Source organism: Xiphias gladius, chromosome 4 (assembly GCF_016859285.1).
Source record: "Xiphias gladius isolate SHS-SW01 ecotype Sanya breed wild chromosome 4, ASM1685928v1, whole genome shotgun sequence".
Classification (NCBI taxonomy): domain Eukaryota; kingdom Metazoa; phylum Chordata; class Actinopteri; order Istiophoriformes; family Xiphiidae; genus Xiphias; species Xiphias gladius.
The window spans coordinates 25,693,347-25,708,075 of NC_053403.1; the positions used below are offsets into that span (position 1 = coordinate 25,693,347).

General features: G+C 44.2%; 1 protein-coding gene across 4 annotated transcripts; it reads left to right on the forward strand.

The window, feature by feature from the left end:
* Positions 1 to 72: 72 nt before the first annotated feature.
* On the forward strand, positions 73 to 9,883 carry cfap206 (cilia and flagella associated protein 206). 4 transcript variants are annotated; one of them, XM_040126218.1, is made up of 12 exons: positions 73 to 819; positions 1,858 to 1,941; positions 2,856 to 2,911; positions 3,960 to 4,148; positions 4,994 to 5,224; positions 5,648 to 5,862; positions 6,064 to 6,183; positions 6,614 to 6,812; positions 6,980 to 7,120; positions 8,452 to 8,645; positions 8,812 to 8,955; positions 9,605 to 9,883. In XM_040126218.1, exons 2-12 carry the CDS (start codon positions 1,922 to 1,924, stop codon positions 9,824 to 9,826), a joined length of 1,731 nt encoding a protein of 576 aa, XP_039982152.1. In that variant the 5' UTR covers positions 73 to 819; positions 1,858 to 1,921; the 3' UTR covers positions 9,827 to 9,883. The 4 variants fall into 4 exon arrangements, with proteins under 4 accessions (XP_039982152.1, XP_039982149.1, XP_039982150.1 ...); XM_040126215.1 differs by lacking the exon at positions 73 to 819 and adding an exon at positions 988 to 1,585 and having other exon boundaries at positions 2,856 to 2,946; XM_040126216.1 differs by lacking the exon at positions 73 to 819 and adding an exon at positions 989 to 1,585 and having other exon boundaries at positions 2,856 to 2,946; positions 4,994 to 5,161.
* Positions 9,884 to 14,729: the final 4,846 nt, after the last annotated feature.

Consider the following 14,729-nt stretch of genomic DNA (forward strand, 5'->3'; position numbering starts at 1 on the left):
AAAATGTTGTGACTCTCGAGTTAGAGCTAAAGATCACTGGACATGGTTGTGAACCGCAGAGGAGGAAAGGGAGGATTTGTGGGATATGAAGTTGGTATTCCAGAAAACGGCTGTAGCCGAGTCAGGTCTCAGTAATGTCGATTCTCCACCTGAGGCGACTTTTGGTTAGTCAAGTTTTTGTGTGTAGTTGGTAAGAATGAAGTACAGTACTGGTCTGGTAATGCCTGTCACTTTATTTCAGTCTGTTGAATAAGCAGATGATGTTAAATGCTACTGCTGCAGGTACAGTGTTTGTCTGTTGTCTTAGGTTGAAATTCTATTTCATATTTTTAGAGTGCAGTGTCTTACCACTTTTTTTTTTTTTTTTTTTTTGTTTTTTTTTACAAGACTTTCACAGTAGTGTTTATTTTTGGGCAGGTGTTCCAGTGGAGCCAGAGCTGCTGCATTCCTCTCATTACCATGACTAAAAACCTGTGTCAACCCTGTGTATTCGGACTTTTTCCTTTGCATGGGATTATTTGTTGCATGTAATTTAGTGTCACCTCTCTGCCTGCGCTGCTTCGGCTGCACGTGTTTCTTTTTGTGTGTGTCTGTTGTGAACTGCCTCTACAAGGTCACCGGGTTGTCGTGCGACCCAAAGCTCAGCTCTTAAGGGGAGATCACTGAGAAATGTGACCGCGGGGGCTCCAGCGTGAGCCTCGTGTCAGGGCAGAGGCGAGCTGCTCAGCCCGCCTGTCGGTCGAAGAGACCAGGCTCTTTGGCTTGTCTGGGCCGCCGCCTCCTCCTCCTCCTCCTCCTCCTCCTCTTCCTCTTCCTCCTGTAAGTGTACTGTAACAGTCTGGGATCGGTCTGGCCCCTTTTTTCGGCTAAACCACGCTATTTATGTCATGTCCGTTTTTTATAATAAATATTTTAACCGTGATGTTGTGCCTGGTCCCTTTTTGTTCATTGCCGCTGCAGTAGCTGAAGTCAATGCGTCCACCGGCCCGCCCCAGGAGGGAATACACGGGGAAAACCTGCAAGAGCCAAATCTTGAATAGTCCCCTCAGGTGCATCAGGCGTCAGCCACTGGGCACGAGGACGCCAACTGACGCTCGTCGCGTTTAAGTCCGTGGAATACGTGTCAAACCAGAACCGTTCAATTCAAAAACGCAGCTTCTTTTCGCCTCGACTTTGACTCGGGCTGTTTTAGTGTGGGTCACGCCGTGTGTACCAAAGGTGTCAGGGCCGCCTCGCCGCGGTACCGGACCCGCAGGATGACGGTTTCGCGTTTGGCTTCGCTTTCGTGCGGAGAAAGTGGAGCAACACCAGCCTCTCTTTTCCCTGGAACAAAGGCGAAGACTGGGTGAAGTACACGGCAGGTCCCGCGGTCCCGCGGTTCCCGGAGGCGTGGAAGCGTTACCGTGGCAACCCGCCGAGGCTGTAGCGGGCCGTGTCGGTAGCAAGTGTCCCGGTAACCCGCTTTGTGTCGGTAGCAATGTCTCGGGCTCACGCAGAGAGCGTGATTAAAACCATTATCCGTGAAATAGTGCAGGAGTGCGCGGTGAGGGGACATGTTGTGTCGGACACCTTGGCGGCTTTCATGGTCAGTAACCCGTGTTAAAGTGCTGCCTGTTAAGCTAGCCAGCTAGCCAGCTAGCTAGCCAGAACTAGATGCCAATGCTCCGTGGCTCATACACACGGCGCAAGGGTGTAACGTAATTCACGAACTCCCTCCATGCCAGAAAATAACCTGTAGTCGTGTGTTTAAACGATTGGCAGTCAGGAGGGTCATTTCTGGAACTTGCTGGTGGGTAAAACACTGAGCTGTACCCCCCCGGGTGACTGTGAGCTCCCTGTCTTTTTTAACATCCTCAGGTGAAAGCGGTTGTGCTGGACCCAAGAAATGGGTTTAATATCGATCGGACACTGACCAAACAAGATGTCCAGAAACTGGAGGAGGTACGTTTCTGTAACTGTATTGGACCCCCCCCCCTTCAGTTTAGCCCTTCCTGCATCACCACTTTGGAAATGAACCCTTCTTGAACCGTTCATGTTCGTCAGTCTGCTGAAATGCATTTTGATGTTGTTAGACTGAGCTAGAATACTAGAAAGATGATATCTAGGACAAATGGGATATGATGGTGAAGCCATTACATACATGTACTTTGTAGTCAGTTATTTATTTTTATTTATTTATTTGTATTTTTGGCTGCAGGTCACATATTAAGGAATTGCTGTGTTTCTTTCCCCGACGACAGGGCCATAGCCAGGGTTTTTAAAATACTGATGTCATTAGGCCAAGCCCCCACCTAAATATTTTGACCAGAAGCCACACATAAAATGTATTTAATTTTTTAAGTGTTAAATCGTTTTAAAATTAAAGGTCTTGCTGTTCTGCTCATTAAGTCAACTGCTGATTAATAATGACTGTAAATTTTATTTTGAAACATGATCATCTTAAAGCATTTAGATTCTCCACACTGTATAAAACTCTGGTGAGAAATGCCGAATTTTTTATTTCTTTACGTTTGGTGTGAAAGTGGTCAGATGTACTCAGATTTAGTCTATAAAAGAACCATTTACAGAGGCAGCGTGGTGGCGCGGTGGTTAGCACTGTCATCTCACAGGAGAAAGTGCTGGGGCCTTTCTGTGTGGAGTTTGCGTGTTTATCTGTAGCTGTCAGCCCCGTGATAGACGAACAACCCGTCCAGGGTGTATCCCACCATTTATAAAGCTTTTAATAGAAGAATTTAAACTCCACTGCGTTGATAAAACTCCCAGTTATCCAAAAAAAAGTACAGAGGACATGACCTCAGTGTGGTCAGTGGAAGCTACAGGCCTGTTTCTAATCTCCATCTGCATATTTCCTACAGCTGTGTCTGGATAAACTCACGGAAAAGTGCAGCCCATCCCTTGACACGATCAAAATGCAAGTGTATTTTGACATGAATTATACCTCCCGACGTAAGTAATAACAACTACATCCAAGATGTCTTTTGCTGCTACAGTGACAATTTCAGATTTCTTTTGAGCCTGGTAAACCAAATGAGTGAATTTGTAATCACGCTGATTAAAGCAAAAAAAACATTTTTATATTACGAATGTATAGTTTTTGCGTCTCTGAGGGCCTGACTCGTGTCTGAGTCTAACGATTACTAACAGTTGTTTCATTATCAATTGATCTGTTTTTTTTTTTTTTTTTTAATATTGATTGACTGTTTAGTCTTTAAGATGCTAGAGAATAGTGTCCATCACAAGATCCCAGAACCCAAGGTACGATGTCTTTAGATGTCTTGTTCTGTCCAACCAACAGTCCTAAACCCAAAGACATTCATTGATATAAAATACAAAGGCAGGAAATCCTCACATTTGAGAAGAAAGGCAGAGACTGATTACTGATTTACTTGATGATTGACTTGAACGATAAATCGGTTGTTTTCGATTAATTTTCTGTTAATTGACCAGTGGATTAATTGACTTGACTGATAGTTTTAGCTCTACTTTTGTCTGCTCTTAAAGTACATTCTGTACAGTCTTCAGGGTAGATCATTTGGCTTCTTGTCCGTTTCTGACCAAATAGCAGGCGCCAAAGCCTGCATGGAAAATCCTAATTTCATCTTCATTATTTAATTAACTAAGATATTCTTAGTATTGAACAGGCACTGCCAAATATGGGAATTGTATCCTGTAACATTAAACCCTTTAGTTAAATTTTGATCCCAACTTAAATGATTGAATCCCTAATCTATTTAACAACCTAAATCAATAAGCTTTCACAATGTACCGCAAGATTTTTACAACTAACAAACTGGGACACATTACACGTTTTAGTCTTTTTAACTGGACTGGCTGTTCCATTTAGGATTGATCTGAAATTTCTATTGGTAATTTTACTGCATATTTACACAAATGAGTGATAAAGATGTTGTTACAATGTGAATATCACGACTAAGTAAGTCCTTTGTGTGTTTGTGCAGGTGAGTTTCTTGAGGAAATTCAGCGGGCGGTGGAGTCCAGGCTCAGCCCAGTGAGCAGGGAGATCACTGACAGCAGGGTGAAAACACGGGAGGAATTAGATGCCCTGTACCGTAAAATCATCACTTACATCCTGCTGCGCTCAGGCATGGGCTCACCTGCAGATGTCAACACTGTGCAGGAGGCTACAGGTTTCACACTAACTTGTTCTTTCACTGGAACTAGGGTCAGTAACATTACGGTGACTGCATTATGTGGGAATGTAGGATAAAGGGCAGTGCCACCCATTTTAACAACACACAAAGGATGTTCCAGTTCCCCAGACAGCACGAGCCATGTCTGTGAATTGTGCCATTCTCTCCTAAAGTATATCAACCAGTGAACTACATGCTTTGAGTTGCCTCTGAGCTTAAAATCACAGCCTGCCTCATAGACAACAAATGGGTGCTCAATGTTAAAATGTTGAGTCCTTTCACTAAAGTTTACTTTTTAGCTTTTACTAACAGGTATGAACCCAACTTCAGACTTAAGTCAATGCAACTGAACTGTCACATTCACTAGTGCCTGAAAATTTGCTAATAAGAAACATGTTCTCCCCCAATGCAACAAATATTGTGACATGCTTTTGACAAGCAAGGTAGACTACTTGCCCCAAAGTATGTGGACAGACCTATCCTCATACTTTTGTTTGTGTCGGCAGTGTCTGTTTGTCTCTTTCCTGTTTCAAAATGATAATACCCCCGTGCACAAAGCCAGCTCCGTAAAGAAATGGTTCTCCCAGTTTTGTGCGAAAGAACTTGTGGTCTGCACAGATCCCTGACCTCTACCCCATCCAACACCTTTACGATGAACTGGAACAGCGACTGAGAGCCAGAAGTGATCACCCAACATCAGTGCTGGTCATCACCAATGTGCTCGTGGCTGAATGGGAGCAAATCCCTGGACATACTTTTGACCGTGCGGTATAAATTGTTATGTAGATGTTAATTATAATTTCAAGCTAACTGTATCCTGACTCTTGATTTCGCTTTCGCAGCTGCCCTGCAGAGCGTCTTCCCTCAGACTGAACTGGGAGCCTTCGTGGTGCTCTTAAAGAGGGACAAGGAGCAGCAACTCACTGAGCTCAGCATGATTGTCACAGGGATCCGACTCTTCAACAAAGCCAGCAAGAAGGGAGAAGAAGAGACTGACCTCCGTGAACTAAGTACAGCGCACCAGCCTACCGACATAAAAAGCACTGTGTGCGCTGTTCTGAGAAGTGCTAAATGTATGCATGGTAGTATTTACTATTAGATGCGGTAAGACAATATAATATGCCTTTTTTTTGATAGATAAGACACACAGCAGAATATTCACAATGAGGTTACGACTAGTTTTTTCGCAAAAACATCACCTTCTGATTACACCACAAGGTGGGGCTGGTTCAGGGAAGATCGTCTTATACCCTGCTAACTGAGCAGCTTTAAAGTCATCAGCCTGGTTTGCAGCATTCCAGGTAACGGGTGGTTAAGCTCCCGTTGTGGAGAAGAGCTGTTAGTATCTCTGCAAAATTAGAATCCAGTCCAGTTCTTTCAAACAGGTGTGTAAAGTAACGCGCATGGTCTGTCTTCAACCGTATCATCAGCGTAGGTCAACTTCATCAGTACTGCATTTAATAATTATAATACTTCCTTTTACACTCCCTCTGCAGTGCCTGCGGTTCTTAATGAAGCTCTCCCAGTCATCAGTAAAAGCATAGAAAAGGAGCTGAGTGTGTCTCAGAGTCTGGCCTGGAAATACACAGCTGTGCTGGAGAAGCTAACAGAGTCTGACCATCAGCCTGGAGAATGTGACGTGCCCACCCTCTTGCTCAGACAGGCTGTCTACAATGTCAGACAGCATGAAGCGTTCCTCAAAATGTTACTGGTGAGGTAAAAGTAGCTGGTAGCTGGTAATTATAGTTTGTGTAATTGTGGTATTTTCATGTAGCTTACGTCAATCTTCAATGTAATCAACACACATTTATTTTTCGCAGCCTATTAAGTAACAGAGAAGAGATGAAGTCATGTATTACGTCCCCTGAGGTATATGTTAAAAAGTAAATGTGTGTTTTCCCTTTACCGCCAGGCTGATGCACGTTTATGTGTCAAGCATATTGAATTCCTGCAGACAGAGCTCTCATCACAGATCAAGCTGCTGAAAGAAACTGTGCAGTCAAAGACAGCTGTACCCACTGCAAAGGTTTTTGTAAGTGTCTTGGTCACTGCTATTATGTTGCTACTGTTGTTATGACCTGTCATACCGACTCTTAAAAGGAATAGTTCAACATTTTGGGAAATGCACATACAGTAATCGCTTTCATTTTGAGAGTGAGTTGAAACGACTGATGTCAGTCTTCTGACTTTGTGTTTAGTACAGAGCTGGAGTCAGCATGTGGTTAGCCTGATTCCCAGTAGTGGTACCTCTTGCTCGGTCATACGCTCCAGTTTAATTGAGAACTACGCAACATTTATTTATTTTTTTTGTTTGTTCTATTTTTTAGTCTTTTTCTTTGTGTATTTTTCAACAGTTGCGAAGCAACTGTACTGCGTTTTGGTTAAATGTGCCACATACTTTAAATTAAAAAAAAAATTATAATAATTGTCGTCATATTTGTATTTCCTATATCGTCTTTCAGCCTCTGTTCAAGGCCCTATCAAAGCTGTCGTCTGGACTTCAGGATGAGGCCGAGCTTCTGAAAATCCTCAGTCACATCGTGCACGATCTGCGGCCCTTCCTCGCCTCTCAGGCCAAGATTTTTTCTGAAGCTTCTTTGGATGGCCTGCTGGAGAAGTCAGAGGTGAAGACAGATGAACAGAGGAAGACTGAGTCTTCAGGTATGGCCGACGTCACCAACAGATACACTATGTCTACCTCTAAAGTGATGAATTCCGTGTTTCACAAGTCTAACAAAACTGGACTCCAGAGAGCAAAATGGCTGTGATCCAAGCTAATCCAAGTGCTCAGCTCTAATGCAGTTGTTTTTCTTTATTATGCCCATCAGATGAGCGTATTGTTCCAGCTGAGATGAAGACACAGGAATGGCTCCTACCAGAAACAACAGCCAGTTTTAATGAGCTGTCGCTACAGTATGATGGAATCTGTGGCTACACACTTGTCAACAGAGACGGGCTTCTACTTCCAGGTACTGTTCTCATATCACACCATTAGGATATCAGGAAGGGTATTTGGATGGTCCTTCTTAGTCAGATTCAGGCATCGGGGTCAAAGCCTCAGCATGCTTCAAACAGACCGGGTTTCATGGACTGTGATCTGACGAGGTGTAAATGCAAAAGTGTTCATACGTGTTCTTGTTGGCCACTTGAAGGTGGGGCATTGTTGTCATAACATCTCCAGACTGCATCTTGGTCTACCCTGGTGTCGTCTCACGCTTCATGCTTTCTGGGAATATCCAACTGGGGAAAAGGCAGGCGTCCAGGAGGCACACTAATCAGATGCCTGAACCACCGCAACTGACTCGTTTCAGTGTAAAGCAGCAGAAAAGAATGAAGAAAACTAATTTTGGCCAGTTGCATCCATGTTCTCCTTCTTTCAATCATTAGCGGGTGCTCAAGGGTGTGGGTTGGAACCTAGATTGAGTGATAAATTGAACTTGGCCTTGAAACTGAGCTCCCTGTTCACCCCTACGGTCCAGTAAAAGCCTTTATTTGCCGAGCCTTGACCTCTGTCAGTGTCCCGGTTCATGTTACCCTCACAAGACTACAAGATACTTGAACTCCTTAGCGTGGGGCAGTGACTCACTCCCAACCTGAAAGGGGCAATCCACCATTTTCAGGCAGGGTATGATACCTGCAAACTGCCTACAACAGATCCAACCCTGAGGGCACGAAACTGGACACTCTCTGTCCTATCGACTGCACATTGAGACTCTGTCCACTAATATCATAAACAGAAGAGGAACCTCACAAGACACCCAAAGGGAAACAAAGGACATACAGATTGGATGGGCGAACTGTGGTGACTCCTTCCATCCAGTGCTCTGGCAAAAGCTTTCCCAAGGCGACTGACCGGCCACTTTTAAAGAAATAGGAACCGCCACCCTGGCCTGCCACACCCTGATCTCTCTCCAAGAATTCTCTGTCTTTCTAGTCTTTGTGTGTCTTTCTAGTCTCAACACAGTGACTTGTACTAATGAGCATAATACTGTACACTTTTAGGTAGTCTCTCTTGGCAGGAACTCATGGTGTTGGTACTTGGCACTTGGTACACATGAAAACTGAAGTTTTGACTGTAGCGGTGGAGAGAAGAGTTTAAACCCTAAGAATTGACAAATGTGTATGAGGGACAGTTTTGTCAGTTCTTATCCATGCATATGTAATATGAAATGTTGTCATCATTTATTTCCTCTGATTGTGATTTTTCTCAATCTGTGAATTCTGTTTAAAGGGATACAATATGAACAGCATCCTTAATCTAGTCTCTTAAGTTTTCGAATGTTTGAGACTTCTTTTGCAGGTAATCCACACATCGGAGTCCTGAAACACAAAGAGAAGCTCTATGTCTTTAGCTCCAAAGAGGCTGCCTTGAAATTTGCCTCCTCTCCAGACAACTTCATTGCAGAGGTTGCCGAAAAAGCCAAGCTATCCCCTGAACTCATTCAGCTCCTCAAACTCCACCAACAGTTCTCCTGCGTCAGTCCATACTCTGAGGTGAGCAGTCTTCACTAGGTAACTGCGTAATTAAACAAACCTGCAGAATACATGTACATTTCCTTAAAGCCACTATTCGTAGGATTTCAGTTTGCCACTTTGGCATGATCTGTTGGTAGTATTAAAATGACACTATGACGGTGGTCTTTGACTTGTGGTTCTGCAGATGCAGCCAGGAGAGAGTTTATTGGTAAAGCCCATCACTAAGTGTGACAGCAGCACACAGACTGACATCCACCCGGTGGAGACCAACATTGTCAAGTCATATGAGTGGAATGAGTGGGAGCTGCGACGAAAAGCTATCAAACTGGTGAGCCTGATGAATTCACAAGATGCTTTTTTTGTCAGCTCTTTTCTGGCATAAAAAACCTCCCAGAATAATGAGGCAGGAGTACAGACCGTGAAAAAGACAGCCCTCTCATTCATTTGAATGGAACCAGTCCATCAGTGCAGCAGGTGCCAATGTAGAGGACTCTGGCAAAACAGCGCAGGGTTGATAAACATTTGCTGCAACGCTAAGCAACACAGTGTCATCTGGACCTGTGTTGGCCTATCACATGCACTTTCCTGGTGGATTTCTACTGTACGCCTTGTGATCATCGTGAAGAAAGATGAAATAGTTGTCATCGTGAGAACTTTCCAGACTTGTAAAATCCTGTCTGTGAGTGGACAAAGCATTGTGCAGTGTTTTGGTGTCTGATAAGCCTTTAAATGCATTCATTCACTCCAACCGGACTTCCCTGGTCATATTTCAGGTCTCACTGGTCCCTTCAACAACACACCCCCACCAACTTAGCCAACCTCACTGTTTTAACGCAGGACTGTTTTCGGTCTGAATCCCAGATGTTATTCATTGATACTATGTCAAGTAAAAAAAACGTAAACGTCTGTTTTGGCTCTGACACAAAGAACCCTGTTAATTTAATGACATATATATGTTTTGTACTTTATAATTCTAGGCTGATCTTCTGACCAAAATGACCCACTCAGCTCAGACTGATCTGAGCCACATGAGACGGGAAAACATCACTCAGACCTGGCTGCCCAAGGACGCTGCCTGTCAAAGCAAGAGAGATGGTGAGAGCAACGTGCCCAAACCTCAGATCTACCTGGCAGGTCTGAGGGGACAAAGAGACGGACGCATGGCCAAAACTAACCTGACCAGATCTGTGGATGAATAATCAAGGTGTACAAAAGAACAGCTTGTTGTTGAGTAAAATAAAAGCTTATGTAAGGCATGTCATCGTTTTTATTCGTTTTCCTCTCGTGTTACTTGATGAGGACTGGAGGAGTCTGCACAAATCTTTATAAAGACAAAAGCAGAGCCAGATAATGTAGTCGTTTAAAGCATTCCTCACTTGCATTTCTTTAATTGTATTGTATACAGTACATATAGAGATGATAAGATTTTCACTTTTTCTAATCGAACTCTACAGGAACCCTACAGCTTTTATAACGTTTTTCCGGGAAGACTTTCAGACCCAGGACGTTTTGGGGAGAAACTCTGAATGTTTTTTACAATTTACAAGCAAACTCCACAGGGAACCTGTCAGCTCAATATAATGTCTTCACTACTGTCTATGACTTATTGTCCAAATACACGTTTGTATTCAAATGAGCAGTCCCCCTGATGTCAGTGATAACGACCGGTGTTGACGAGGCTTGGCGCCGGTAGGGGAAACTCTAACTCTGATATGGCTCAGTATTCAGATAACTTTCACAGCCCTCACTACTAGGAACAGCTAGATAGGAAAGCTTGGCTTGGACTTTGACTAAGGGAGTGCAGGATGTGAAAGCGACAGCATGTGTGTGAGATGTGGTGGAGTGAGGATGTCCCAAGAAACTACTATTGTGATATTTATTGTTGCGTTGCTTGCCTCAAGCCAATCTGTGCTGACAGGGTACAGGACAGCACAGTGTGGTGAAAGGTGATGTTTTGTTTGATGAAGTGTTGCAGGCGTGCTGGTTAAGACAAACCACAGTGAGAGCCTATCGCTTATTGTCTGTCTTTTAATCCTTTCCTCGCTGCAATGTTCTACGCTGACCGCATAGCTCCAAGTATGTCCACATCTTGTACAGACTCATTTCTATCAACCAGTGCCACCGCTGACGAAGATCACACTAACACATGTTGAGCCAATCGATTTATTGCAGGACATGGCTTTGGTTGTGCTTTGGCCGTGGTCAGCCCTGCTACCAAGTAGGATCAGAGCGGCAGTCAGCGTGCTTATCCACTACCGTGAGGCGGCAGTGGAAACGCAGTTTGGAGTATCAAGGTTATAGAGGTCATGGTTCAGTTACGACCTGTTGAAAATCACTGTTACTGACCTGTTCAAACAACTAAACCGTCTGTTTTCTCTGCTGTGGTGAACTCGTGGATCTGAGGTTATCGAGGTAACTTCACTCTAACCCTGGGTTTTCAGGGTTGTGACGGTGGTTCACTCCTTACCGGGGTACATCACCATGGTAACTCGTGCCGCACACCTGACCTGCTCCGGAACAGGTTATGTAGTTTATGTAAGCCTCCGTCTACTGACCGATCAGGTCTCCTAGAGAAGATCCCGCGGAGGGTCTCTTAGGAGGGCTAGAGTGTTCAGAGACCGGCAAACCCCTTTGACTTTCCTTGATGATTTTTATGAGGGACCCTCGTTACTGCAGAGGTCCGGCTCCTCAGCGGGAGTCCACTCCTGTCTTCTTCGATCTCGTCCGAGAACGGAGCCCGACTGAAGCACTGAGGCCTTGTACGTGTTGTAAAGTCAGTCCACTTACTGCTTTGAACTATGGTTTTATACTTATTTTTATTTGCTCCCGAGACGCAGCTGAAAGAACGAGGCTCAAACCGTCACACACACCATCTGAAGACATCTAAGCAGCACATTGATTTAACGGAATACACACATGTAATTGTGGTCCTAATGATGGGCAGTGATTTTATGAGCCTGTTAACCTACACATTCACACAGATTTTGGATTTTTTTTTTTTCCAGCTGTTCTTCCTGCATTTGGCAGCTGCAGCTGTTGCTTTCGGCCCGGATCGTGTGTTTAACTTCTTCTTTTTTGTCTAATATTCTAGTTCGCTCTTCATTTGTAAAATATTTTTCTCTGCTGGCAGTAGACGTGTCCACGTCTGTGATTGTTCACATGCTGCAAACATGGCCCCTCTGATGTGAACGCGCTCAGGAAAACCTGGGTTGACTCCTCGAGTTGATAACCACCTTTATGTGACCACTTAGCATGGTTACGGTTGTCAGGCTCAGTGAAGCCAGATAACGAAAAGATATCCTGGGTATGTTGAACTGGCTTTGTAGTACAGGCCAAAGATCAGTTAAGCTTTTTGTTTCTTTTTTCAGAAAGTCTCAAGATGTTTTTACATCATCAGGATTCTTTTCTCAGACTTCACTAGGTTTTTATCCAGAGCCACATTAAAGACATTATACAGCAGTTTTCACAGACTTGGCACTGCTCCCCATGACAAGTAAGCTGCAGGTCATCATGTATGGAGTGCCCCTTCGATATGCGCCTGTTAGACATAGACATTGTTTGTATTCATTATTTTGAAACTAGACTCTTACAAATTTAGGCCTTGTGCTGGCGGCACAGTTTACTGTAAATTGATAGTGAGTCTTCAGGACGCTGGCTTTAAAGGGTGACCTACAGTTACACTGTGAGTACCACAGCTAATGATTATAGAACATTATTAGTTCCTCGTTTGAAAGTGATGTTTCCTAACATTAGCAGGAATATCGGGACTGAATTTAATAGATATTCTTTTCCCAATAAAAGGTAAAGAAATTCATATTAAAACTTTACACAGACACTGTTCTTGCAATGAATTCATTCACAATTTTAGACTCAATGTTTCCCGTTATGTTCGTCCTCCAAAAAGGAGGCTGAGCGTGTGTCTGTACTCATTCAAGTAAAATTTGGACTCAAATTTCCTTAATAAACTGAGAGACTCATAAGGTCTTGGTCCCTGTTACAGAAAGAATTGTCGAGACCTTAGAAAGGAGGGTCAGCCACCAACTCAGGAGATGGCTGGGGCCGCCAAACAGCCTGAGCAGCGTTGCACTTTATGGACACCACAACAAACTGAAACTGCCCTTCAAATGCTTTGAGGAGGAATTCACGGTGGATAGAGCCAGAGAAGTGGTACAGGTAGCTAAAACAGTGATCTAAGTGACAGGAAGTGGAAGGCAGAGGTAGCTGTTCAGGAAACAGAGACAAGGGTGTGTCAATATAGGCTGGTGGGAGTAGTCACACAAGGCTGAGCTGGGCTAGGATCCTCTCCAACTCCCCAAACAAACACCATCAGAGGGAGGAAAAGAAAGTGCCACCTAGTTCAGGAAGAGGTGAGAGCAGCAGTGGAGGAGATGGGAACCTGCAAGACGTTGGGAAGGAAGCAACAGGGAGCTTGGACAAGATGGGAGAATGCAGTTGATATGAAAGTGACCTGGACTGAGCTTTGGAAAGCTGAGCCACACTGTGTCCAATTTTTCATCCAGGCAGTGTGTGATCTGCTTCCAAGCCCATGTAATCTGGACACATGGGCCAAAGCAGAGTCCATTGTGCCCATGGTGGTTCAAGCGAGGAACCCTGAAGCACATCCTCAACTGCTGCACAAAGGTACTTGGAGAGGGACGGTACCCAAGGAGGCGTAATTAGTTCCTGTGGACCACTGCTGAAGCCATCAGCGCAGGAGTTGAGTGGAAGAAGTGGCCCCAACCCCCAAAGTAGGCCATTGCCTTTGTCAGAGCTGGGGAGCAGCCACAACCTGCCAAAAGAACACCTGCAGGCATCCTGAATTCAGCATGGGACTGGCAGCTGTTGGTGGATGATAGCATTTCAAAGACAAGTCATCCTGAAACTAGTGAAGTTGAGTTTGATGAGTTGTTATTATTCCAAAACCACTGATGTTTCAACGGTCACAAGTTTGGGCATGGTGCTTCAAGGTGCAGAGACCTACACAGATGTGCATGTTGAGGAGGGAACCATGGGAAGGTGTTGAAGAATCCTTGAGGCAGCATCAGAGTCAATTCCAAAGAGCAAAAAGGGCGAAGCCGTAAGCAGTGGACAGACACAGAAGTAGGGCTGTAAACGACAAGAAGAGAGCCTTTAGAGTACTAAAAATAACACATAATTGTGATCATTTAGTTACATACAAGAGAGCCCAGGCTGAGGTGAAAAGAATAATAAGACCAGCAAAGAGAGCAAGTTGGCAAAGTTTTGGGCTGGACCGCAACAGAGAGGCCAGGCCTATAAACATGAATGTCTGTTGCTGACTGACTGAATGAATGATGAAGTTACCGCACCTGACGGCTGTTTGATTTGATCCTTTTTGGGAATATAGAAAGACAGTATAGTGGATCAAGTGTTTTGGTCATCTATCCCTTTCTGGCTGATGCCAGAACCAGATGTCGATCGAACCCTTTTGTTCCAACTTCAGTCTGACCTTATTAATGAGATCTGAACTGTTTTTTGTCTAGAGTTGGAACGCTGGGCTGAGAAATCACGCTTTCCTGAGTCCCTGGGCATGTTGGAGTTAAGGGCAATGGAATTATGGATTGTATTGCAAAGTCAACTTTAAAGCAAGTACAAACAGATGTTAATGTATCCTTGTGGCAAGACCAATGGAAAAAGAGGCAAAAAGGAGTCATTACTATGCACTATGTTCTTCAACCTGTGGTTAAAAAGTCCTTAGTTATTCTGGAAGCTGAAGGGATGTAGTGAAGTTAACTAGGCATCGTGGGTTAAATATATCTTTGCACGCTGTTGGAAAACATCCAACTGTTATGTGAATGTGGTAGCCCTGAGACAGCCCAGCATATTTGTCTAAACTGTAGACAATATAACAATGAAAGGAACACATTGTATTAAAGATGATTAGTTTTATGGATTTTTCGTTTTTCAGGTAAAACTTTGCTTGGCCATTATGAGAACCAGCTGACTGCAAAGGCAGTTATTCAGTTAATATTCAAGTGCAGTATATGAACTGTGATCGATGCAGGGTCACCTTTCGTCCTGCAGAGGGCAGCAACGCGGCCAGTAGCGTCAAAACTGCCAAACAGCATCAGAGGCGAAGAGGAG